The sequence below is a fragment of the Ursus americanus genome, chromosome 17 (genome assembly GCF_024610735.1).
Source record: "Ursus americanus isolate L20-20 chromosome 17, mUrsAme1.1.p, whole genome shotgun sequence".
Classification (NCBI taxonomy): domain Eukaryota; kingdom Metazoa; phylum Chordata; class Mammalia; order Carnivora; family Ursidae; genus Ursus; species Ursus americanus.
In genome coordinates, this window is record NC_142143.1 from 17,865,589 (window position 1) to 17,891,848 (window position 26,260).

The 26,260-nt window shown below is 44.4% G+C and overlaps 1 protein-coding gene across 1 annotated transcript in view; it reads right to left on the bottom strand.

Annotated features, from left to right (window-relative positions):
• The window catches only part of STAB2 (stabilin 2), a 144,793-nt gene extending 119,858 nt beyond the window's left edge, over positions 1-24,935 (bottom strand). Inside the window, exons 1-5 of the mRNA XM_045779460.2 lie at positions 24,648-24,935; positions 21,473-21,606; positions 19,375-19,490; positions 7,397-7,482; positions 6,510-6,579 (exon numbers count right to left, since the gene is read on the bottom strand). Of these exons, the coding sequence (XP_045635416.2) occupies positions 6,510-6,579; positions 7,397-7,482; positions 19,375-19,490; positions 21,473-21,606; positions 24,648-24,725 (484 nt within the window). The 5' untranslated portion in view covers positions 24,726-24,935. The remainder of the gene's footprint in view (positions 1-6,509; positions 6,580-7,396; positions 7,483-19,374; positions 19,491-21,472; positions 21,607-24,647) is intronic.
• Positions 24,936-26,260: the final 1,325 nt, after the last annotated feature.

The window sequence follows — 26,260 nt, forward strand, 5'->3', positions numbered from 1 at the left end:
ATTTTATTGAGAATCTGCATGAGGAGATGGGAAGAACCATGCGTCTGAAGTCCTAGAGACCCTGGTTTGGATCTTGGCTTCATTTTCCTTTTATGAGCTCCAATTTATTTAAGTATAACATGAGGATAGTGATACCTACCTCCTGGGATTTCTACAGCTGGATGAGGTAATGTATTCGTATGTTGGAGCGTATTGGAGTGCTTTCCTCTACTTTCAAACTAGTTACTTCATCTTTGGATGCCTCAAGAGGGGAATTAACTTAATGTTTTTTTATACACCTGTCATGTTTAACAGAGAAAAGCTACCACTGACTCAATCACTGTTGGTGGTGGGGATCTACTGTCTTTTGGGATAAATACTACTTCCTGAATGATGCGGACATTCAAATATAAAAAGCAAATTTGAAAGGGCAGAGAATAACTATGCCATGTCTTTTAGCTTGAAATAAATAGTCTTTTAGCCCACTGACAGGTAATTTCAGGAGTGACAAGTGAAGGGCATTTGAAATAAATGGTCAATTCTTTAGCACTCAGTCTGCAGCACACTTGCAGCAAGATTTACGATCTGACAGGGTCACCAGCACCCTCGGCCCAGCCCTCTGTGCAGCATACTGTGTTGGTTTTCTTTTCCTGCTGTCACAAATTACCATGACTTAATTGTGACTTAAAACAGCACACACTTATTACCTTAATTTAATTACTTTCATTCTCCTTTGCCGTGTAGCCTAACATCTTTATAAGATCCAGCACTGAGGATACAGACTTCTTTGCAGGGCCATTCTTCTGCCTACCACACATGGGTTCAGTGTACGTCAGCCAATTTAATATTAACTCAAGTGAAACATAATTAAGAAGATCCACTTGCTTAAAAACCTGACCAAATATTGGAAAAGCAAGGATTAAGAAAGTATTCCAAATATCTAGTAAGACATCAAATCCTTCGAATTCTGTTATGTGTTTCACCTCGATCCCCTGCTCTTCATATCCATCAGAACTGTTCTCCTTCGGGTGCTTGTCATGTTTTGCCTGGACTGTTGCAGTAGCTTTTTATCTGGCCTTGCTGTCCAAGTTCCCACCTCTCTGTTCCGTCCATTTTGTTTGGCCAGTAATGGCAGGTGATCTTCCCCAGAATATCTCAGTGATCACCAGTTGCTAACCAAATGAAATCTAAATCTCTCTCCTTGGCAAACAAGGCTCTGTCTAATCTGGTTCCAACATTTTACTTTTCATTTTCCACTGCTTTATTTTATACATCTTAGGTTCTAAGCACAAGGGATGACTCTCATTAGTTTACCTTCCTTCCTTCCAAATGCGTATTGAACATATCTCCTGTTGAGGGCCCTGTGCTTGGGATTAATGACCTAAAGAGAAACAGGACAAAGTCTGTGCCCTCTCTGTCTAATGGTAGAAGAAGGCAGCCCATCACAATGCGGCGTGATGAATGCCAGGGTGAGACAGATCAGTGGCGATGGCAGCTGGCCAGGAATAGGTGGGTGGAGCTGGCCTAGGAGAGACACGCCTCCTGCATCGCACACCTTCGTGCCTTTGCCTCTGCTGTGTGCCCTTCTGCACGCCAATGGAAATCCATGAATGGCTCTGCAGCCTCTGTCACAGTCGCTGACCCTTGCTGCCGACTTTGACCACTGGTGGTAGTAGGCTCTCAGGCATAGACAAAATCGGTCATTACAGTAGGGTGTGGTAGTGGACGAGGTACAAAGAAGGTGCTGCTGGAGCCCAGAAGAGCAGCTTCTGTGCTGGGACCTCTGAGCTGGCAGCACAGAGGTGGGGGCTTTGGGTGGCCTTGAAGGGAGAGCAGCAGAGCTGCTCTTGGTGGCCAGCAGAGGCAGCTGCTGGGCCATTTTGCCAGTTGCCCATTGTCATTGTTGATTTCTCTATTCAGACATGATTATGTAGTGGCCTAGTTTTTGTCTTATTCCAGAATCCCTCCGCAACTCCTTTCTCCTTCGTAAGGACACTTTCTCAGCAATGGCTGGTGACCCTGCAATAGGTATCAGATCTTCCCGAAGGGTGTCCGTGCCAGACCAGTTAGTCCAGTACAGTGGCCATACCAGAAGACAGGACACAGGGAGAAGCTCGTACCACGCAGCCTGGAGGGAAGCTTAGTGGCAAGGACAGCTCTTAGTTAGCATCGAAGTTGGGAGCCGGGGCTGAGTTACATTTAATTTCCTCTTCTGCCTCCTCGCCCGCTTCGGCTACATGACACTTAGGACCTTGAACCTCTGAGTCCAGCTCCCCACAGCACTGTGAGTTCTTGACTTCAGGTACCGTGAACCACTCAGATTCCTATGCCCGGTGCCTCCTACAGTGACTGCCGTTAGGTAGGAGCTGGTAGATATTTTATTAATTGAATTGAATTGCGGAGGGATTCTGAGATGTCTCTTAAGGAGCTCTTGGACTTTGTCGAATTGATGCCAGCAAATCTCTAGAGATACAAAAGAACTTGGGGTGTGTGACTTTAAAGTGGTCAAAGCCATGGCCAATCAGGTCAGAGGGACAGTGGCCAAAGCCCCCAGTCTCTGCCCCTTGGCAGAGGGAGCTGCTCCCCCTCCTGTTCCCATAGCGTCCTGTGTGTGCTGTGGGCACTGGATGGTAAGTGTCTCCCGCATTTCCAGCTCCTTGGGGAGCTAATCCGTCTCCTCTTTAGCATCCTATCGTTTGTCAGGGGTCTAATGCATGGTGGGTGCCCCATCAGGGGCAGAACAGTGCAGTGTTCGGGAGCCCAGGCTCTGGAGTCAGATATTTGGAGTCAAATTCCGCTTCTGTCCCTGAAATAGCTGCTTGACCTCGAGAAACCTCTCTCTTCTTTATCCAGAACATGAGGAACCCAGCTTGCAGAGTTGTTGTGAGGATGCAAGGATATCATGCCTGTCAAACTTTGCACACTGCCTGGTGCACAGCGGGGGCTCAGCAAATGCTAGCTACTGTTATTAATGAGACAAAATTGTGGGATTGACTTGAGAGTAGTGTCAGAGACACTGGGCTTCGCATTCTGCCCTAACCAGGAATGAGGCAAGGAGCAGGCGAGGGCGTTGGCACCAGAGAGGAAAACCCTCGGCCGCTGCAACTCTAAATCATTTCTAAACTAATCAACAGCAGGGTGGGAGAATGCTCTGGCAGCAGGTTAAAGTCAGTGTTAAAAATAAACTGCAGCTCATAGAGCTGTCCTACTTACGGGCAGAATTGCCACTTCCATGGGACCAGTGCCTCACTGGATGAAACCACACTGGCACCCAGTGGAGGCCCAGCTGAAAAAGATGGCAAGTATCCCTTGTCTTTGCTAATGGAAAAAATCAGCCATCACTGATCCATCCATCCATCCACCATCCAACCACCATCCATCCATCCACAATCCATCCATGTACCATCCATCCATCCATCCACCATCCACCTATCCACCATCCATGCACCATCCATGCACCATCCATCTATCCACCATCCATATGCCATCCATCCATCCATCCATGGCTTGTGTACCGTTGAACTGTTTCTGTCCTCACTGACTACATGCTTCCATCAAGCAAGTGTTTGTGACCTGCTGCTCAGAGCTTTGCTACATTGTCAATCCCACAGGCAGGTATTATTATTCCTGTTTTATGGAAGGGGAGGGTTTAGAGAGGCTGAATAGACTGCCCCAGGTCGCACAGCAAGTGGGGTTGGTTACATACTCGGGACACCCGACGTCAAAGCCTGCTCTCCTAACCATTATGTTCTAGAGCTGCGTTCTCCAATATGGTGGAGACTAGCCACATGTGGCTATTTAAATTTAAATTAAGTGACATGGACTAAGATTGAAAGTTCGGTTCTTTAGTTGCACTAGCTATATTTCAGGGGCTCAGTGGCAACGTGTCCAGCCACTGAGCACCAGGCATCTGCGTGATGGTATAGATTCAGGACATTCCATCATCTCCCAAAGTTCTACTGCTTGGAAACTAGAGCTTGGAGTTTTCTCTCCTGAGTCTCAGTTTAGGTTTCTTCCTTAAAAATTTAGGTTTCTAATCCACCTTTCTCCCTTTCACTTGCCCTTCCTCCATGGCACAAACAAGTGTGATGGGAGGATATTTTCTTTATTTAGAAATGTTTAGAATCTCCTTGTGTATCTGTGCTTATCAGCTACTGGCACCAATTTCTTGGAGGCAACATGGGCTCATCTCCAAATTTTCATCCCTCAGATGTACTTGGCTTTCTTGCTAAGTAAACAGTGTCGGATGCTGTCTTTTTTTCCTTCCATTTCAATATTTATTTAAAATACATGATTCAGGGGGTGCCTGGGTAGCTCAGTCGGTTGGGTGTCTGCCTTCAGCTCAGGTCATGATCCCGGGGTCCTGGGATCGAGCCCTGCATCGGGCTCCCTGCTTAGCGGGAAGCCTGATTCTCCCTCTCCTCCCCACTCATGCTCTCTCTCTCTCTCTCTCTCTCTCTCTCACTATGTTTGTCTCTCTCTCTCTCTCTCTTTCAAATAAATAAAATCTTAAAAAAATGCATAAAATACATGATTCAGATCCTAGGATTATGGTAGGAAAGGGCTAATTTGAGAGACACATCCTTTAATATAACATACAATGTTAAAAGCACACTGAATACCAACATCTACTTTCAATTTGTTTTTGCCAACACCCTTACGAAATAATCTTCTATGGAGTGGTGGATGAACAAAAACAAAAGATTGGGGGCCACTAGGGAGCCCTAGGTATTAATAATAGCAATTGCTAACATTTATTGTGCACTGACGATCTCAGGAAATCTTCATAATGACACTCAAGGGGACAATATCGTTTCTACTTTTACAGATGAAGACAAGACAGAGCGTGTGCTTGGTGAACTGAAGTTTCCCACGGTCAGAAGCCCGAGGGCTGATGCCCAGTCTGAGTGTAAGCCAAAGCTCTAATTCTCTGTACGTGCTGCCTCTCCAAGTCAGGCTTGTGGGTCAGGACAACGTGGCTGGAGTGAATTCGATCGTTCATTCATTCATCCATACACTGACTCACTCACTCACTCATGCATCCAGCCAACAGAAGTGTAGTGTGTGTCCCATGCCGGCAGCACTGTGGGAGGTACTGGGGAGAAAGACACGTCAGCGCCTGCCTTCCAGGAACCATGGGTTAGGAGGTTGCAGGTCAAAGTTACTACAGTCTTCAAATTTACCGGGGTGAGATGTCTATGTATGGGCATAGGTTTTATTGCAAAACGTATTTGAATCAAAGCATGGTCTACCAAATTCAACTTTTCCATTAAAGCCGCAACTAAGGTAGCATTGGAGAAAGGTCACCTGACATATCCTTTCTGGGAGACTGTGAATGTGGCAGACACTGTCCCTACCATGCCCACATTCTCTAGGCCTTACCAATTCTCTGCCTTCCAGCTAACTTCCAGTATCCCATGAGTCCTTCCTAGGAAGGCTGCTCTGCCCAAGTGCTCCCTGGGAGCTGTAATCAGCTTGCTGTCTTTCCTGGCTTCTAAAGGCTGCCCACATTGCTTAGCTTGTGGCCCCCTTCCATTTCCAAAGCCAGCAAAGGCCGGAGGAGTCTTCCTCACATCTCATCACTCTGGTATCTTCTGCATTCCTCTCCACATTCAAGGATCTTTGGGTACAGTAGGCCCACCCAGATAATCCAGGATCATCTCTCTGTTTTAAGGGCAGATGATTATCAACCTGAATTCCATCTGCAACCTGAGTCCTCCCTGCCAGGTAAGGTAACATATTCCTAGGGCCAAGGGATTAGGATGTGGACATTTTGGGGAGGTCCTTATTCTGCTTACCACACTGTGGTTCCTGCTCTCATCTGATGGGATGACTTCAAGAGGAATGTTCCTCAGTTCTACAGTAATGCCCAGTTCCCCAGGGCATTAGGTCTAATCATCTACACTGGTCTCTGTCTTGATAATACATCCTTTCTTTTCCTATGTCATTTTCTTAGTGTTTCTGGGGTCACCTGCCAAATACGCTACCTGTACTGAAAATTTCTTGTCTCAGGGTCTACTTCTGGGGGAAGCCAAGAGAACGGACAAGCTGGTGTCAATTTGTTTGTTTGTTTGTTTGTTGAATCTGCAAAATGGAACCAACAATCCCCTGGTCCCCTCAGGTAGTTGAGAACTCCCAAAAGGAAGGAACAGAATGTGGTGGGACCTATCGTGTAAGAAGAGGCCCCTGGGAAGAAGGTCGATGCTGAGACCAGGACCCAGAAAGACAAGAGCAAACAGCAGGTGGATATTGGATCCTGGAGCCTAGAGAGAGGGAACTGTATATGGCCAACTTTGCCAGGAAGGATTACTGGTGAGTAGCTAACTGTGGGTGCTGTAAACCACAGAAAGCACTGTCTCTCTTTTCAAAGACTACATTTGTTGTCAACTCTTTGTTTTGCCTGTGTAGACTTAGTTCTACATAACTTTTCGGTGTTGCCCCTGCAAGGAACAGCCTTTTTGGGGTCTTCGGCGGCATAAGGCAAGTTTGTCCTTTAGCTCTTACGAATGCAACACAAAAATCAGACATACCTGCTGAGCAGCTGGGCCCAAATAAGTTGTCATCAGCACAGGTTTCGCAGGCCGTTCCCCCAAACCCGTCCTGTAGAAAACGAGGGAGATGGAGTGAGACCCACGTGGTCGACGTTCCAGGAAGCCCTGGGATTTCTAACTGATGGTCTGGTCAGCATTTATTTCTCCACTGTATCTTTCTTATGTCCTTTCCCGAAGCTCCTTCTTCCTACTTCTGTCTTTATACTTGGGGGCTTTTGTGTTGCGATGCAAACATTAACCCTGCGTCATTTTTCACCAAGAATCGGGAGCTCCTCAGAAGGAAGCTGCTTTGTCCGTCCAAAGACAGAGGCAGAGGGCCAGTGCTAACAGCCACATATAATTCACTCAAGAGTGAAATGAACACTCTTTCGGTTTTGCATTTCTGAAGACAATTGAGCTCCATCCCTTTCAGAAGGATTTCTTTGTATTTAAATTTTTGTAGGCTCTCGAAGCTCACAAGAAGTCACTCTCCTGGGATAACAATAGACCTTCTTCACTTGGCAGACCCAGTGATCACAGAGTGGTCTGCTCATAGTGGTGATTCTTAACAAGAACAAATCCAGTAATTTCTATAGCCTTGTAGAGTTTCACGAAATATTTTCACTGAATATATGGTCTCATTGCACTTTTTCAACAAATGTAATGACATAGTCATTTTTTTTTTTAATTCATCAAATGCATTTTACAGAAGGATGTGCTTAAGGCTGAGCAGGGAACTGACTCTCTCAAAGGTGTCCACCCCTCCCAGGTCATTTTGTCCCAGGTCATATACTCTTTTTACTAATAACGCTACTTCTTAGACACTCCACCTAGCGTTTATGTGTTTAAGGAGGGACGACAGGTAAGGAGAGGGGGAAGGAGCTTACCTGGCAGGAGCAACTTCCGTTTCCTTCCATGCCTTCCGCACAGCTGCCCCTGCCGCTGCAGGGGGAGCTCGCGCCTCCCGGACACTCTAGGGAGTCAGAGGGCTCAGAGTCATTCATTTATGACTGCGCACAGCATTTTGCAAGGGTGCCCTGAGCATCTACTATGTGCCAGGTAGTGTGCTAACTGCCAGGGATAAGAAATGATTAAAGACCCTGCTGATGTCACTCAGGGTTACGTGGGGAAGGCGAGTGAATCACAGTATAGTCAGGGGCTGTCCTAAGGCTTTGGACTGTTAACCATTTCTTGAGCATTTGCTATACTTCACACTTTAAAATTTTTATACTTTATGTTTTTCTAATTAAGTTATCCCACTGAAACCCTGAGACATTGCTATGGGTGCTGGTTAGCAAATGAAGAGACTGAAGTTCAGAGAGGCCATGAAACTTGCCCAAGGTTTCACACTTTGTAAGTTGCAAAGCTGGGACTTTAGTTCAGCTCTCAGCATGACTCTAAAGCTGGGCTTCTTCCTCAGTGTTCTGGAGCAAAATGCTCCAGGAAGCCCAGAGAAGGGAGGTATTGAGGTGCCTTGAGAAGTCTGGGAGACATCCTGAGGAGGAGTCATCCCAGCTGGGGTTTTGAAGGCTTGGTAGGAGTTTGTGTGAAGAGGCAGAATCGAATATTATTCTAAATTAAATTTAGCAGGAAAAATGCCTTCCACAAAAATAGCTAATGATATGGAGTTCTAGATAATAATGAAGAGTGCATGTATTTATCACTCAAAGCAAGTCCCTGAAGTTCAGTCCTATTTTAGCCCCATTTTCTAGATAAGGAAACTGAGGCACAGAGTAGTAGAGTGTCTTGCCCAAAGCCATCCAGCTGGCCAGAGGTAATGAGGGATTCCCCCCCTCCTCGACCAGAAGTGTCCACTTGTCGGACCTCCCTCCTCTCCTACCCCCATCGATAGAGCTCTCCTGTGCCACAGGTTTGCTCTGCCATGTATCTTCCAAGAAATCAGCTCCCATAAAAAATGAAAAACAGTTCTTGGAAAAAGAGACTTTAACCACAGACAGAACCAGTTCTCCCGAAGAGACCCCAGTGGCTCACTTTGAGTTACTAGGCTAGTTCATTAAAAGAACATTTACAACTTGTTGGTATGGGGAGGTGAGATGGTTGAGTTCCACACCCGAGGATGGTGCTCTCTTTGGCTCCTGTCTTCCCTGCTGAATGTTGGTAACCTACAGATGACACATTTTGAGTCTGTGGTCTGCCCTCCCACGACAGTGTTGGAGCCAGGCTTCAAACCCTGGCAGGTGCTCCAGAGTCTACCATGCTTACACTGTTCGTCGCTATGCTATATGCTCGTCAAGCACTTCTGTATCCCCCAGTCACAGCACAGATAACAGAAATGTTTATGAGGGGGGAAAGGAGAAGACACACTGACATGTAGCTAATATTTATAAATCACCTTGAAAACTAAGATGTTGGTTTGGGCCGCTCTCACTAGCTGGGGCGGTGGCTACGTGAGACGCAATAGTGTCATGAAAGAGCCCTGACTCTGCAGTCGGGATCACCTGGGTTCGAATCCCGGTACAAGTCTTTGCTAACTGCACCCTTTGCGGAAAATCAATGCGTGGCTCTGAGATTCAGTTCAAGTGTCTTCCTGGCAGGTTGCAGTAGGGGCTGGAAATATGAGGTGCTCAGTCAAAGGTTGTTATTATTTAGAGTGGCTATTCCTCACCCTCTCCAGTTTCTGTTCCTTCAGACTGGCGCTATAACAGGTAACAAGACTCAGGCAATACATTATTAGGCATGTGTTTGAGTCAGGACTCTGTAAGGTCCTGGGTGTACAAGGGGAGCACACAAACCCCGTCCCTTATTTCCATGGTCCTACCAGTGTCGTGGGGGGGAAAGTCATGGATCAACAGACAATCAGATAAATACTGGTTTGCAAACTGGGATGAGGCCAACAGGAGAAGAAGCTTTCCTCAATCCACTTACTGGAAGTTACCAACATTGACCCCAAACAACCTAACTAACCCTCAATGGCCCAGTTGACTTAGATCTGATCTCGATAGGGGGCAACAGCCTGATCATTAGAGAAGGGCCTTGTTAAAGATTGTGGTCTTTATCCTAAAAAGAAAAGAGGGAGGTGGGGGTGAAGAGGAGGGAGAGGGTCTAATCAAGCAGGTACCAGGTACACACTTTGAAGTTCATCTGAAACCCAACTGAAGCCCTTGCGTTCACAATGCTGAACAAGGAGTGCTATGAGAGCGTTTCCTCAGATCGTTGACTATCCAATGGCTCTTCTTCTATTTCCTTTTGATGTGAGACCCTTCTTGGGCTGAGATGGCATTTTGGGAACCAGGCCCACCTCTGGACAGAGCCAGGAAGATAGAGGGGTGACCGCTCTGCCGCAGTTTCCCTCTCTTGGTCCCTGTGCCTCTCCCTATGACTAGGTGTGCAAGGTGCTCTCTGAGTGACTGGTAGCTTGCCTTGTGGGCTGGCTCAGAAAATCACAGGGCCTCCCCAGGCCTGGAACGTGGCAATCGGCGCCATCTTGCAGAAATGCTCTCCCAGGCATTTTTATTCTGTAGGCAATGATGCCAGAATCCCAGTCTCCCATGCTCACATTCTGCTCCTTAGCTTCCTCCCTGCATTGGACCCCTCATCTCCCATCTCCTATTTCTTCTGTCTATCCTGCTGCCCAGACATACACTTCCCCCCACACTTTGCCTGTACCTTTCCCCCTATTCAAACATGCTCTCCCAGACCCTCCTCTGAGGCAGATGTGACCCTTCCATCCTCTGGCTGTCCCTTTTGCTCAGCCCTTGCCTTCTGATAACATATAGAGCAGAAAACAATGCAAAGCCATCTTCTGAGAATGTTATTATAGGCCAAAGGCTGGTCACAGGGGAATTAAGGAGCATCTCCCATCCCCGTTCCCAAGAGTGTGATGCTACGTCCAGGAAGTCTGGGCCTCCTTTTTCCTTAGGAGACAGTTAGCAAGCCCTTCTTTTAAAAAATTTAAGCAGGTGTTCCTCTGCGGGTGATTCACTGGATAGGCAAGGATTTCTAGGTATGATACAAAAACCACTATCTACCAAAGAAAAATCGATATATTTGACCTCACCAAAATTAATAACATTTGCTCATCAAAAGTTAGTGTTAAGAGAGTGAAAAGACAAGCCACAGACCGCGAAGAAATATTTACAAATCACGTATCACATAAAGGACTTGAATGTCAAACATTTAAAGAACTCACGATGCTGCAGAAACAACAACTTGAAAGATACATGAATAGCAAATAAGCACATGAAAAATGCAAATTAAAATGACTGCGATGAAATGCCACTGCACACAATGGCAAATTTTTTAGAAGTCTGAGTATATCAATTGCTAGCAAGGATGCCAAACAATTGGAACTCTCACACATTGTTGGTAGGAATGAAAAAAAAATGACGCATGCACGTTGGAAAACAGCTTAGCGGTTTCTTATAAAGTTAAACATACATTGACTTACAATCCAGGACTCCCACTTTTTTTTTAAGATTTAATTTATTTATTTGAGAGAGAGAGAGAGAGGGAGAGAGGGAGTGAGTGCGAGTGCATGCACGAGCTGTGGGGGAGGCAAAAGGGGAGGGAAAGAATCTCAGGCAGACTCTCCTCTGGGTGTGGAGCCTGACCCAGGGCTCGATCTCACGACTCTGAGATCATGACCTGAGCTGAAACCGAGAGTCTGACGTTCAACTGACTGAGCCACCCAGGTGTCCCCAGGATTCCCACTTCTAGGTAGTTTTCCCTGGGTGAAATAGAAACTTAGGTACACAAAAAACCTATGCATGAATGTCCACAATGGCTTTACTCGTAGTTGCACCAAACTGGAAACAAACCCAAACATCTTCCAGCTGGTGAACGGATTGACTGGCTGCTGCCGCGTCACAGCAGACTATGAAGCATTAGCAAAGAATGAACTACGGGCACGTACAGCGACACAGACAAATCTCGAAGCATTATGCCAAGTGGAAGAAGCCAGACTCAAAAGGCACACACTGTATCATTCCAATTGTATGACACAAACGTAACATTATAGGCACAGAAAACAGATCAGCAAATGCCAGGGCTTGGGAGACGGGGCGGGGCGGGGGGCAAGACAGCAAAGGGAATGGGGGGATGAAATAACTCTTCTCTAAGTTAATGGTGGTGGTGGTTACACGAATGAGGCTTGTCAGAACTCATACAGCTGTGCACCGAAAAGGGTGGGTTTTACTGTATGAAAATTATAAATTAAGAATAAATGAGAACAATCCATTAGGTGAGCAGGTGCCTTACTGATGTAGGTTTGGGAAAGATGGTCAGTGTCCTTGTCAATAATTAATGAAACCTGACTTCTGTTTGGACCTCAGAGATGGCCTTTTCTATAATTATACTGACCGGAAAGGAAAACAAAGCAAGACACTAGAATCGGGAAGGGCTATTTTTAAACACATGGTAAGTCATTCAGTTTCCGACCTTCAATCTCTGGGTCTTTTCATTCAAATACTTTAGTGTAGTTCCAGAACACCGATGTTCCGGAAGCATCTCTTCAGGGCCCATTTGGTAAACTGCTACAGAACACCTTCATGAGCCAGATGTTGGCCTTCAAAAGACCAACTTGACTTGTTTTTGTTTCCTTTTTGTGCTGTTCTTTTTTATTATTGTTATTATTATTATTTGCAGTCTAAACCTTGAGTGGAATGCCAAGGACATCACATGTTATCTTCACAACTATGAACTACTACTCTTTACTCTTTGAAGTGTTACAGTCCCCATTTACCTCCGATGACGCTGAGGTAGAGAGAGGGGCACTCACAAGGTCACACAGCCGTCAGGCTGGGAGACAAGGATACCCACCCAGCTCTGTTGGATTTTAAAGGCTCAGAATTGTACTTCCCTCTATGGATAGCTTAAAATTATTTTACATGACTTAGATGTTTTTACAAGCAATTCATTGAATTAAGTAATTAGTTCAAGATTCGTTGAATGCCCACAATTATTTTCAAAGACGCTGATGTTTTTACAAGCAAGAGAAATGAGGTTTAGCCTGGCAGAGGAGGGGCCTTTGTTCCTCTTGCTGTAGGCAGGAAGGGGCTGGCGAGTCCAGCTTCAGGGTTTTAGACCTATTTCTGAAGAGGTACCAAACACATACTTCTTGCTGAAACGAGCGGTCTGCTTTGTTCAGGGGTCATTGGGTGTCTGCCTGTGGCTGTCCTGAGAGTCAAGGCATCTGCTGGTTGGGTACTAATTTGCTGTCTTCTGGGAATCTTCCTGAGCCTCCACAGCACATATTTTGCAAGGGAAGGAAGGCTTTCTCTTAGCAGTTGCTTTGTCCTGGCTCAGTCTTCTCTCCAGTGGCTTGTGACCCAGTGGGCTGAAGGCCAGGGTGAGTACTTACTATTAATGGAATGAATTGTCTGTGCCTCCCCAAATTCATATGCTAGAGTCCTAAACCCCCACAGGTTGGCATTTGGGAGTGGGACTTTGAGGATGTCATTAGGTTTAGATGAAATCATGAGGGTGGGGACCACATGATGGGATTAATGTCCCTGTAAGAAGAGAAAGAGGGACCAGAGTGCGTGTTCTCTCTCTCTCATATGGGGACACAGTGAGAAGGGGGCCTCATATGTCTCATATGGGGACACAGTGAGAAGGGGGCCTCATATGTCTCATATGGGGACACAGAGAGAAGGTGGCCATCTGTGAGCCAGGGAGGAGAGCCTCAACAGGAACTGACTCTGTAGCATCTTGATCTTGGACTTTCTAGCCCCAGAACTGTGAGAAATAAATGTCTGTTGTTATGGTATGTGGTTATAGCAGGCCACGCATACTGATGGCTTATCTTCCCCATCTCCCTGAAGGGCAGGCCTTTGCTTTGAGGCATCTGAGTGACCCATGGGGTCCACAGAAGAGCAGACAATCATGGAAAGAAAAATAATAGACCTAAGGGGCCATAAGCTACATAACCAACGAGATGCACAGGAATGTCCTCCCCAGGCTGTCAGCACTGTGACTCAGTTATCAGCTCTGTAACAGATGGACAGAATCTGTAGAGCGTTTGCCATTGCTAAGCACGTTATACGCATAGTCTTATTCTCCCAACAACCGAGGAAGGCATGGCTGTTGTTGACATCACCATCATCATCATCATTATCATCATCCCCAGGTTATAGATAAGAAAAGTGAGGCCCAGAGGCTAAGTAAGGCCCAGAGGCCCAAGATCACGTGGTTGGCAAGTCTTGGAACGGGCATTGCAATCAGGCCTAACTCAAGATTTTGAGTCCTTAACCACTAAGCCAGAGCATACAAGATCAATACCTTAGAATATAAAATCAAACCTAGACACACCCCTGGAATAAAGAGGCCAGCCAGTGATCTGAGAACCACAAAACACGGAAATGGTAACTAGCATATTCTGAATAACCGCCGCCTTTTGGCACTAGCCTAAGTGCTTTGTAGGTACGAGCTCACTTAATCCTCAGCATGAGCTTTGGAGGTAGGCCTATTAGCATCATCATTTCCATCTTGCAGATGAGAAAACCGAGGCTGAAGGATAGGTTTACCAGATAGAAAATAGGATGCCAGTTAAATCTGAATTGCAGATAAAACAATGAATAATTTTTTAGGACAAGTATGTCCCAAATACTGTGTGCATATTTGTTGTTTATCTGCAATTAATTTAACCGGGTGTCCTCTATTGTTTGCTAAATCTGATATCCCTACAGAGTGGGTTCCAGAACCAGAGTGTGATAAATGCTGGGACAGGAGGCCGATGGGACTTTGGAGTCTGCGTGCCATCTTACTGTAAAACCACACGGCCTCTCAGTTAAGGGGTAGAACCAGGGGGAGCTCAGGTGTCATGGAATCGACTCCAGGCAGTGACAGGTATCTGGCTGATGGTAGAAGCAAGTTTTCTAGAAGTAAGCTAGAGAGGGGCAGGCCATCTTGCCAACAGCTGACTTGGCAAAACCAGTGGTTATTTGGAGAAGCAGGGAAGAGTAGCAGGTTAGAGCCGGGACTCTGCAGGAAGACAGGCTTGTTTCCTAGTCTGGCTGCCTTTGGGCAAGCTGTGAAACTCCTCAAAATCCCCAGGTCTGGTGCTGGGCGCTCAGGTATGATTATTTTTCCTCGTCTGCGTTTATATTAATCTGTGAGCTCCTTGGGAGTAGACAGCGAACCTATCAGATATGTGATTCTGAGCAGCGTATAGTTGGTGCTCCCTAAATGCTTGATTTTTTAGGGTTGGCCAACCCTGGAAGGAACTTTGGGAAAAAGACAGCAGGAGTGTGAGGGCACAAAGAGTCCTCATTTTATGTCCTAAATTGAATGGTTTAAGTTTAAAATTTATGAAACGACTTGCTCAGTTTTTAAATAAAACTTTGAAGGCAAAAAGTGTGAATTTTAGTCCTGCTTCTCAAATCATTTCCTATCACCTCAGGCCCCCATTAAGAAGAAAGATGGTAAAATTGACGTTCTCAGCAACCGTGCTCGAAAAGATATTACAGAATTTGCTATCAAGGCACATTTCTGACACATTGTGAGGCTCAAGTAGCTGATAAAGCGATTTCAGGTCATTATCCCATTTCCCTTCGGTTACGGCTACCCTGGTGGTCTCTTGCATTGTGACTGTCCTCACGCAGGAGGCTTACGGGTTATAAGCTGTCAGCAAATCATCAGCCCTTCTGTTTCTTTAAAAGAAGATAATAAACTTCCCCGGCAGCAAGAGGCCAAAGACCTCCCTGTAACTTTATCTCCGAAGGAACACTAGAGGTGCCTACTTCATGCTTCTTCCTTTGCTGGAAAGCTTGGCTCACGGTGCTGGCAGAGACTATGTCCTGGTGTTCCTCTTATAGCTCTGATTGAAACTGTGTCCCTGGGAAACTGATGAGAATTAGCTTCCTCAGGTGAACTCAGCTTTCTTTCTCACTCTAAGCCAAAAGGCACGTGCCTGCAAGACCGGTTTCAAGTCCACAGAAGTCCGTTATCTGCAACCTGTGCAGTGAATGGCAAGAAACGTACAACAGGAAAGAAAGAGATCTGGAAACATAAATAATACAGCACACACAAAAAATAAATGTGCTGAATTGGATGACACCAACCTCAAAAAGAAGTATCAAGACCATTTCCCTTTGAAACAATCGGATTGTTTTGGCTGTGATCCAGGTTCTGTATAACCCCTTTGCCCACATTCTTTTTCCATTACTTTGAGTCGTTTGCAGAAATCGGTTAATGTTCATGGTGAAATCAAGAGAACTGGGATGTCTAACTAAAAAAAATAGATTTCCTCTCAAGAAAGATATTGGTTGTTCAAATGTAATCATTTCAATGTTAAAAATATGTTTGTGTGCTAATTAGTAAAGGCTGTTGTGTGCAGATCTGATAAAGCAGTACGAGTTTTAATGAGGGAGAAGCAAGTTAAATCTGGGTAGAAACACCTCTCTTATGTCAGCATGACATATTTTTTCCTCCCAGGTGAGAATCCATGCCTTATTCTTAATTTTAGAAGATGATGAGTAATTTTTTCTCTTTGTGCTTTTTTGGTGTTTTCTGGGTTTTTTTTTTTTTTGGAATTGATCAGAGTTATTTTCTTATTGGAATGAGGCATTATTAAAACAATTTTAAAAGTAACCCAGGGGTATTGAGTATGAATGCGTTTGTTGATGCTCTGAAAAGGAATTGGATGCCACACTGGCCTTGGAAAGAAGGCCATTCCAAAGCTTGTGCTTCCTCAAAAAGATGTATGGACACACGTCAGCAGCTCTGAAATGGCCTTATCCTTGCGGAAATGTAAAGTGATAGGGCAAGATCTCACTTGTCATCACCACAAAATGTGAGAGGTGAAATACACGGCTAAGTAGAGCGTTTATCTCTTTCCTGAGCTAAAGGAAGGAAGCCTTTGGAGACGTTTGGTGTGTTTGGAAGATGAAGATAAAGGGACAAGTCCTTTTGCTCCAACGAGAGGACAGCAGAAAGACTGTCCAGCCCCTGCTTTTCACATACTCTGCTTCTCTGGCCTCGAGATCTAGCAGAAGGAAATGTGTGACCCTTCGAGGACTCGTGCACACCGGATCACAGACGGGAGCCTTGCCCCGTTCGTGCATAGCACGTTGTGATGGCATGAAGCCCGTTGAAGATTTTGGATCCCATCTGCCTGCTCATGTTTTAGGAGTTACCCCTGCTTAAGAAGGGCTGGAAGAGAGAAGGTCACTGTATTTGGCTTTCACTGTCAGAGGTCTGTTTTGACTGTTATTCACTCGTTTGTTTACTACCAAAACATCATGAAAGTGCTTTTTTGGTGTCACTCCATCAAGTATTTTCGTCCACATGGACGTTTTAAAATCTCTGCTACGGTTTTGTACGGTAGGACTTTGGACCCCTATCTGACAGCTAAGGAAGCTGAGGCACGGCAGGAAGTAACTTGCCCAATGATGGGACTAGATTCAAGCCCAAACATGGGAGCAGGACTAGAGTCTTTTTGCTCTCTGAGCTGTGGTCTGTTATTCCTGACGTTGCACGAGCTGCCTTTTGTTGCTGTTTCCTGGACAAAGTCTTTTGTTCTCTATGGGGGTCTGACCAATAATAGCATCAGATTAGTTTTCATGGGTTAGAAAGAGTAAAGCAAATCTAAAAGTTTTTGTATTCTATCAGCATGCCTATAAGAACTCGATGTAATCAGGACCACATTTGGTGCTAAAAAATGTTCTTGAAATCCCAAAGGGTGGGTTAATCACTTGATTCCATTGTAACAAACTCAGAGTCACACGGTGTCCACATGCTGGCATGAAACTGAGAACAGACAGGTTAATGGAGGGAAGGCCAGGACTTCCTGAACTCCAGATCTTGACTTTTCCAGCACAAGGAGCATAACCTCCCAGGCATTGACTGGGAGGGCTAAAGGCACTTGCCAATCAAAAGAGAAGTTAGAAACACATTTGGAGGATTTCCTTCTTTCTTTCTTTCTTTCTTTCTTTCTTTCTTTCTTTCTTTCTTTCTTTCTTTCTTTCTTTCTTTCTTTCTTCCTTCCTTCCTTCCTTCCTTCCTTCCTTCCTTCCTTCCTTCCTTCCTTCCTTCCAAGAGTTTATTTATTTATCCTAAATGAGAGAGAGTGCATGCAAACAGGAGGAGGGGCAGAGGGAGAGAGAAACTCAAGCAGACTCCATGCTGAGTGCAAAGCCCGACAGGACCCTGAGATCATGACCTGAGCTGAAATCAAGAGTCAGATGCACAACCAATTGAGCCACCCAGGTGCCCCATCTTTTTTTTTTCTGCTCTGGCAATGGGACAGAGTAGAAAGACAGCAGACTTTGGTGACAGGCAGCCCTGAATTTGAACTCGCTTTATCACTTATCAGGTCAAAAGAAATTGGTAAGAGATCAGCTTTAAATCTTTGATCCCTCATAGGTGAAATGGAGATAAAAACAGCTAGCTCAAAGATTTGTTTTAAGAATTGAATCAGATAACAGAGGCCAAGTATCTCTCTGGTACCTCATGTCAGCAATGTTGTATAAATGGAAGCTATTATTCATTTAATCATTAGTTAAAAAAACCCACAACAGCAGGTTTCAACATCATAGGTACAAGAAGGGCTCGACTATTTAGAAGCCATCTGAAAAAAAAAAAAAAGAGCAGGGAAATAAGCCAAACCATTTAGGGTTTCCTATGTGTGACCAAAAGAAGTTGCTGTTTTTTCTTTCTTTATGTCTTTCTAAACTTTACAAGCTGTGTGCACTTTGCTTGTATTATTTAAATTTAAAAAAAAAGCAAAAGAGAACTAATCTCTCTCTTTAAGTGGATTCTTTTTTTTTTCTTCAATTTTTATGTATTTATTTAAGAGAGAGAGAGAGTGTGGGGCGGGGGTGCAGTGGGAGAGAGACTCTTAAGCAGACTGAGCGAGGAGCCTGACACAGGGCTCGATCTCACCACCCTGAGATCATGACCGGAGCTGAAACTAAGAGTAAGATGCTCAGCCTACTGAGCCACCCCGGCGCCCCTCCCTTTATGTGGATTCTTAAGGAGATGTTTCATTATATCTGGAAAATGGGAGACAAATGGTCAATGCGTGTTTTAAAATGCCTGACTTTTTTACTCTCCAAGGGAAAAAAGTGATCTCTCATAATTTGCATATCATAGCGAGGACTCAGTCACTATTCAAGTGTCAACATCTTTAATCACAATAGAAGTTCAATTTTAAGGGCACCTGGGTGGCACAGCGGTTAAGCGTCTGCCTTCAGCTCAGGGCGTGATCCTGGCGTTATGGGATCGAGCCCCACATCAGGCTCCTCCGCTATGAGCCTGCTTCTTCCTCTCCCACTCCCCCTGCTTGTGTTCCCTCTCTCGCTGGCTGTCTCTATCTCTGTCAAATAAATAAATAAAATCTTAAAAAAAAAAAAAGAAGTTCAATTTTAGCTGACAAATGCTATGCTTGACCACAGAAGTCTAACTACACCACCAACTCAGATTCGGCTACTAGTTTTTCCTACAGTGGAACTGGTCATCATGGAGTGTGATATTCCATCCTAAAGACTAGAGTTTTAGTAGATTTAATAATTATTTGTGTTGCCAAAAAGTAGCTATGGTTTTTGAGATGCTGTAATAAAATTTCTTCTTAAAGAAAATTGTACTTGGCGTTATAGTAGCCCAGCATTCTTACATCCTCTCTATGGTCCCTTATCTTTTTAATAAAAATGGATATCCTTTCAATTGTCCCTTTTTCTGACTTGTAAGGGAATTCTCTTAAAGAGAGACCTCTAACTGGAGGAAAGCAGATTAGTTTATAAAAGCTGACAGAGCAAGAAAGATTTTTCTACATATAGACTGAAATGGAACTTTCTAGAAAAAGGTGCTGACACTGTCCTTTTATCAGGCTTCCTTCCTTTCGATTTTCTGTGAAATGGGACATCGAGAAGCAAGTATCAAAGTCCAAGAAAAGCCCCATGCCACTTACCCATGCAGTCTGGGCCCCAGTGGCCTGGACAGCACTGAGGTTGGACATAGTCCTTCCTACAGATGTGACGGCATCCAGGGAGAGACAGTGAGTACTTCCTGATCTCGAAGATGTACCTTGGAGGGGATGGAGAAAGCATAAACCCATGATCAGAGCAATGCGGTTAACTCTGGGCAGTGGGGTTAGCCCAGATTTTTATTTAGTTTTCTTTACACTTGCCTATATTTAAAAAATCAGAAATTGAATACATTCTTCTGTCTAGGGAGAACAAAACTTCATCATGATTTACCTTTAATTGAACGAAATGGATGAAAAAACTCAGAGCGCAATGCAATTGAAGGTGGGCTACCTACAGTGATGTCAGAAGTGAGGTTAGTAGACAGAAGAGTGTTAGGTTCTAGATTCCACACTTGTTGCAGCCAATACGAGAAGGAAATGATCATGAGTTCTGTGATGCACAGGATCTTTGGATTTAAAACGAAGCAACTGCTTAGGATTTAGCACTTTTTTTCCCCCAGATACTGTAGATGTAGACATTTCTTTGAGAGGATATGTAATATAATGGGCACTATTTGCCACCGTATCCTCAAGGAAGGTGTAGTGATGCGTTTCTTAGAACGGTTTTTATACCATCTGAGGTATTGATCTGGAATAGCAATTCTGTGGAGGCGAAATCCCATTGTCTATTTTTGGGGGATCTCCGCATGGAGGACTTTTTCCAGGATTTGACTTTAGTATTTCTAGAGACAATTCTCCATGAATATCATTTCTTTCAACTGTGTTGTTAAGAATAATGTGACAGTGAGTGCAAGGTTGTACTTCTAATCCAGTCGCTGAGCTAGTGGCTTTATGCGCAGTTAAATTGGAGACAAAACTGACAGTTCCTCTGAAAGCTTGAGAATCCTGGCAGGGGCCTCTCTTCACAAAGATGGGAAAAGGGAGAGCCAAGGGCAGAACCAAACATCCTCTTAAGAGCCAATCTTGGATTTATTTCAGCATAAATGAATGACAGAGCCAAGTCGTCAATTCTAAAACAGAGAGCATGAGTGCAATAATCCTGGGTGTGTGTGTGTGTGTGTGTGTGTGTATGTGTGTGTGTGTGTGTGTTGGAAGGGGGATGGTAAGGTGGGGAGAATGTAACCAAGTGTCTACCTTGTCATGAAAAAAAGTAGCTGGTACAAAAAAGGCCTCAATAAAGTCACCACATAATTTTAATCTTGAACCCTACGTCTTTCTATACACTTTTTAAGGGAATCTGGTCACAGATGTGTGCCTACTTTGGTACTTTGAAAGGTCACCCAGTCACATATGCTTGCTAATTCTAGGTCGGTTAGTGTTTGGAACCTTTTATTAAAACTGATGATTTGGGTTTTAGAATATTTCATGGTCACAGTAAGCACACATGAATTTAAAATAGTGTGATATAACAGTGTTCAGTTTTTGTTTTATGCAAAATGAGAAATAGTACTTATCCTTCATCCCTGAATTAAGAATGAACGCGTTGAGAGCTGTCTAATGTCTACATTAGTAGACTGAGTAAATAAAACATCGTGTTTACATTTGAGTTGTATGGCTGCTTCCATTAGCTGGTGAGGGAAAATGCTCGCCATCTTTTGTGAGGCTTAGCCTTGAATTGTGAGAGTTTTGAATCATAAGAGGATTTCAGGAATGCAATGCTCACATAAAATGCACGAAGCTGTAATTCCTTTGTCTTCCCACTTCAGGTTCTAATCAGTGTCAGGATCCATAGCTAGCTAGTAAGATGACTGTCAGACCCATGGCTTTTTCCTCCATGTTCTGACTAGAACCCTTTCTAAATGAAACAAAACCCAGATTTTCAAAATAAAGTAGGGCAAGATGAAGGGAAAGTGTTTATGTACAATGCAATATAGGCAGTTTTGAATTAAAATGTGAATCAATAATATATTTTTTATATTCAAGGTTGCAAATTTGGAGTTACCGAAGTTGGACTGAATGTAGTCTTAGAGTAAGGGAAAATCATAGAAATGCTTTGTAGTTTTTGAGATGGGAAGTTTCAATTTGGATTCACAATCCCTTAAATTTCAAGACTTGAGCAAACTTATTTTCTCATGAGCACCTGCAATCTCGAACCCCCACGGAGCCATTGGTAACCTTGGTGTAACCATCTGGGCACTTAGTTCCCACGTTGAGTGAGCAGGACTGGCACTCAGTTCTAACTGTAAGCAGAGATTTCTTATCACATCTTTTGGCCTGTGAAAACATAAAAAAAAAAAAAATTAAGTCCCATTAGTAAAGCCTTGGTTGGTCATTCTTCCCTGTTGGCTGCAAGTCAATGGAATGTCAGGGATGACAAAAGGGTTGATTGGTAGTGACTGGCTAGTTGCTTTCAACCTTATTTAGGAAGAGTGTTGGGATCAACAAGCAATGTCTGCCATGACTGTGGGTAGGAAGGAGGCTGCTTGTACCACCTGTTTGCCATCCTTGATCTGAAGTCTGGAATTTAGCAAAGCAAGGTACCATCAATACAGACACATACACAAAAATGGGAAACCTGAAATATATTATAGAGTACACTTTCCAAACGGGAAAATTTTAAAGTGGTTATTTAAGGTCAATTGGTTGTAGATCAACAGGTCTCAAGAATATTCTTTCAGTATTGATTCTACAGAACTAGTTTAGTCTGGATACTAAATGCTATGAAGCATATAATTTCTGCCCCCAAAATGTTTGCAATCTTTTGATTATAATTCAGCTAGAATATGGGCTTCAAGAGGCAGTGATCTTTTTCTGTTTTGTCCTTAAATATACCCTAAGCACCTAGAACAGTGTCTGGCACATCGTAGTGCTTAGTAAATGTTTGTTGATTGAATGAATGAGTCGTAGGAAATACAACACACACTAGAAATAGTTGCTAAGCAACATTAGGCGGTAGAGAATCAGATGCTAAAATGAAGGATGCAGACCCACTTTGGCCCTGTCCTCAGGATCCCTCATTGTCCATGATGTTGACGCCGATCCTCCCAAATGGGTTTGGTCCCCTCTCTCCAGTCTCCCTCATTTTCCCATCAAGCTTAAGAAGAAGCAGCTTCATACAATGAAGAGAGACCCAATTTGGGAATCAAAAGATCTAAGCTTGGAATCAAGATCTCTATCTTGCTAAGTGTACAGTCTTGAATGAATTCCTTACCCTTTGCCATCCTCTGCAATGGGGAGATGTTGATAACCACTCTCCAGGTTATCGAGACTTTAACTGATATAACACACACAAATTGCCTGGCCCAGGATCTGGAAGGTTGCAGGCAATAAATGCTAGTTCCAATGATGCTTCTCTCTCGCCACCTCTGGGTTTTGCTTATTGCCTCTCCTGATAGGAATGTGCTTCCCTCTCCTCTTGGCTACTCAAACTTCATCCTTCAAGGCCCTGGGTAACAACACCACTTCCACAAAACCATACCCACCTCGCTTCCTTTCCTCAACTGCTATTCTGCATGTGGCTGGCCAGTGGAACACATTTCATTGTCTTTGATGTCCATTTAAAAACCCCTTGTGGGAGGGCGCCACATCTCTCCCTTCTTACTGACTCCTATCCCCAAGCGGCACAGGCCCAGCACTAGGTAGGGACGGTGGGAACATCATAACTACTTCTAAGTTTCCTGAAATGGATAAAAGCTGCATAAAAACAAATCTTATTTTTACAGAGAAATTTATGGTTCTACATCCTTCCAAGGGCATCATCTTATTTGATCTTGACCATGCTGAAGATGAATAGGGCAGGTTTCATCATGCCTATTCTAGGGAGGAGAAAAACAAGGAGAGGGGAGATTCAGTGATTTGCCAAGGTCACACTGTAAGTTAGGGGTCCTTTTGATTCCCTGATTCGCTCTTCCTCTTCCTTGCACGCTGTATGGTGGCATATGGGCAGCTTTCATTTGGCGATCGTTAGGAACCAAAATAGCCCTGGAATGTTCTTTATGGACTAATAATAAAAGCCACCCTTAGCTAGAGTTTCAGTCAACTCCCTTTAATGGTCACGGAACCTCCAGATTTTTAAAAGCAGGATTTTCTTTATATTAGGTTTTCCCATTTAGTTAAGTGTATGGAAGGACATGACGTTTTCTTTTCTTTCTTAAAAGGTCAGATTTAATCCTCTCTTTTAAGAAGCCTCTTGACTTTCAAGTTGTCCTTTTCAAACGGAATGGCTCACTTTAATCTCTCATACGGTCTCCTCTGAAAAGCAAACTCAGTTTTAAACACCAGTCAGGACCTGATTTCCACACTAAAGCAAGCACTTGATGCTGGTGGTGGTGATGACGTGGATGGTCATTCTGGCTCCTTGTGAAGCACTGTCTGGGGAGAAATGGAAGCTTCAGAGCCTGGCTAACTTGCTCAAGCTTGAAGAGCTAGCGGGCTCAGTGACTGGTCCTCAGAAATATTTGTCAAACAAACAAACGAGGGCCACAGTTCCAACTTGCTGCTCTCAAACCTCTAAGCTGGAGCCCTGAATTGTGATGCTATCTTCCAGTGTTTTCGTGAAGAGCATCATCAGAGTACAGCCAATAAAGTTAGCACCGAAAGCAATTTGCCCGGTACAGATGCGGCATCATGTTTAAGTTCTATTATTAACAGAGCAGAAACCACGCCTTGTGAAATGCATTTTAAAAGAATCACCAGACTGCCTCGCTCATACCCCCCTTGTTTAGGCTGACCTCACTGCACATCTGATACCCAACACGCTCTATTAGGACAGCTCACGTGAGCCTGCGTGAGACCCTGGCGTCCTGGTGTCTTTCACGGGAGCTGCTGACATGACTGCCCTGGGTACTTCGACTACGACTTGTGAAAAGTTGAAGGGATGAGTTCCCAATGCATTCTGGAATACTGTGTTTCTCCAGCAGACATCACCCCTCCCGGAATTCCCCAGAACATCTCTCTACTCATCTCTCTTCAACCACTGTTATTTCCTATATTCAAAATGACGCAGTGATGAGACTATTAAAACAAAACAAAACAACCCCCACCCCCCCGCCAGGGTACCAACATCAGCAGTGGAAAGAGGAATTCCGCACTAAATAGTCAGAGCTCCTAGCAAGGTTTAGCACAGGACTCGAACCAATTGGATGAACACAGCTTCAGAAAGACGGCACGCCATCATCATGACCCCATCTCCACTGGCTTTCTCTTTATCGTATGAAGACCAGATAGCGCTCTTTACCCATGACAACAGAGGGAAGCAAAAAGCTTTGCACACACCATGAACCTGAAAAATAACAAACTTGCAAGTGTCATCTTACCTGGTCTGTAGTTTCAGGCAGGGAGCAGGAATTGTGTACAACCAATCCAAGAAGAAGAAGTATGAGATTTTGTAGCATGGTGAGAAACTATTTAGTCCTTCTGATGCCAGGCACCTGTCAGAACCACTCAGCTATTTTCTCGTAGTCTGATGAACTCCTAGGGAATTCTCTTTCATTTCAGTGTTTGCTTTTAAACCCTTTCCCCTCTTTTTCCTGAATTGAAGCAGATGATATGGGAGCACTGCCTCAAGACAGGAAAACTGGCAAATCCAGGGGTCGTGGTGAAATTGGCCACTCTCAACTCTATATATGTCTTGGTTGAATGACAGGATATCCTGAAGGGGCTGAGGCGGAGACACGCTCTGGAATTTTTGTGCCTTATGAAACTCCCAAGGACAAGCTCCTGCCTCCTACTGCTCTGCCCATCCCACTTCTGGTCCTGCCTCCTCCTGGACCCATAGCCCTGCCAGCATGTATACCACCACACCACGGAAAACTGCAGGCCTCTGTCTCTGAATCCTAAGTCCCAAGCTTGCTACCAGGCAGTATTTGTGGGCATCCGCATAAGTGGGAATGATCCCACAGAGGGAATGTTGCAGAAGCTCAGGGTCTTGACTTGGGAGAGGGTGGTGGCCTCACTTGGCAGGGCTGGCAAATTCTATTGCAAAAAAAATGGAGTCAACAGTTGGGGTTTCAACTCATCCTTTCTCCTCTTCCATGTCATGTCCTAGCAAATGACCGAGGCTGTCGGTCTCACCTTCCCCTTCAAGGCCCAGATCAAATGCCACCTCTTACAGGAAGTCTTCCTGTCCTGCCCCTCCAATACCACCTTGGAAACTCTCCCAGCATTTTGCACATAATACTACAAAAGCCCAGTCACATCTGTCACAATCCATCTGTCTGTATGTCTATATTCCATGCCCAGTTGTGAATTCCTTGAGGACAGGGGCAAGCCTTCATCTTCTCTGTACTTCCGAGAGCCTAGGGCAGAGACCTGATTTGAAAATAATAAAAACAAATAGTAACAGTCAACATTTGTTGAAAACTTAGTATATGCTAATCACCATGCTAGACTTCTCCACGGATTACCCTTTTTAAACCTCACAGGTCTTGGTGAAATAGTTAGGATCATTCCCCCCACTTTATACATAAGGAAATGGAGGCAGAGAAGTTTGGGAACTTTTCTAAGGTCACACAGCTGTTGGTGGGCATCCAGTTTTCAAACTGTGTGGCCCTGGAGCCAGTACTGTAAACCACTACCCTCTACTGCCCTAAACAATGTATATTTAATACATAAATAAGCAGGAGGTGGGGCTCCAGTTTCATGGACCTGATGGAAAAGTGTCAGGCTCAGAACCAGAAAGGATAAAGTCTGGGCTTATCAACAAGATAAGGTATGAGGATGTGTCTCATGACACTGGGTTAACTGAGAGATTCATGTGTTATAGACACTAGTTTTGGTTCAGTAATTCTTCTCTTTTTTGCAGTCTTTCTCTCTTTGAATTTTGGAAACAGCATTATATTACATGGATAATAATAATCCAAGATTATTATCCATCAATAATCCATCAATAATCCAAGAAAATTCCAGTACAGACAGGCTCTTCAGAGGC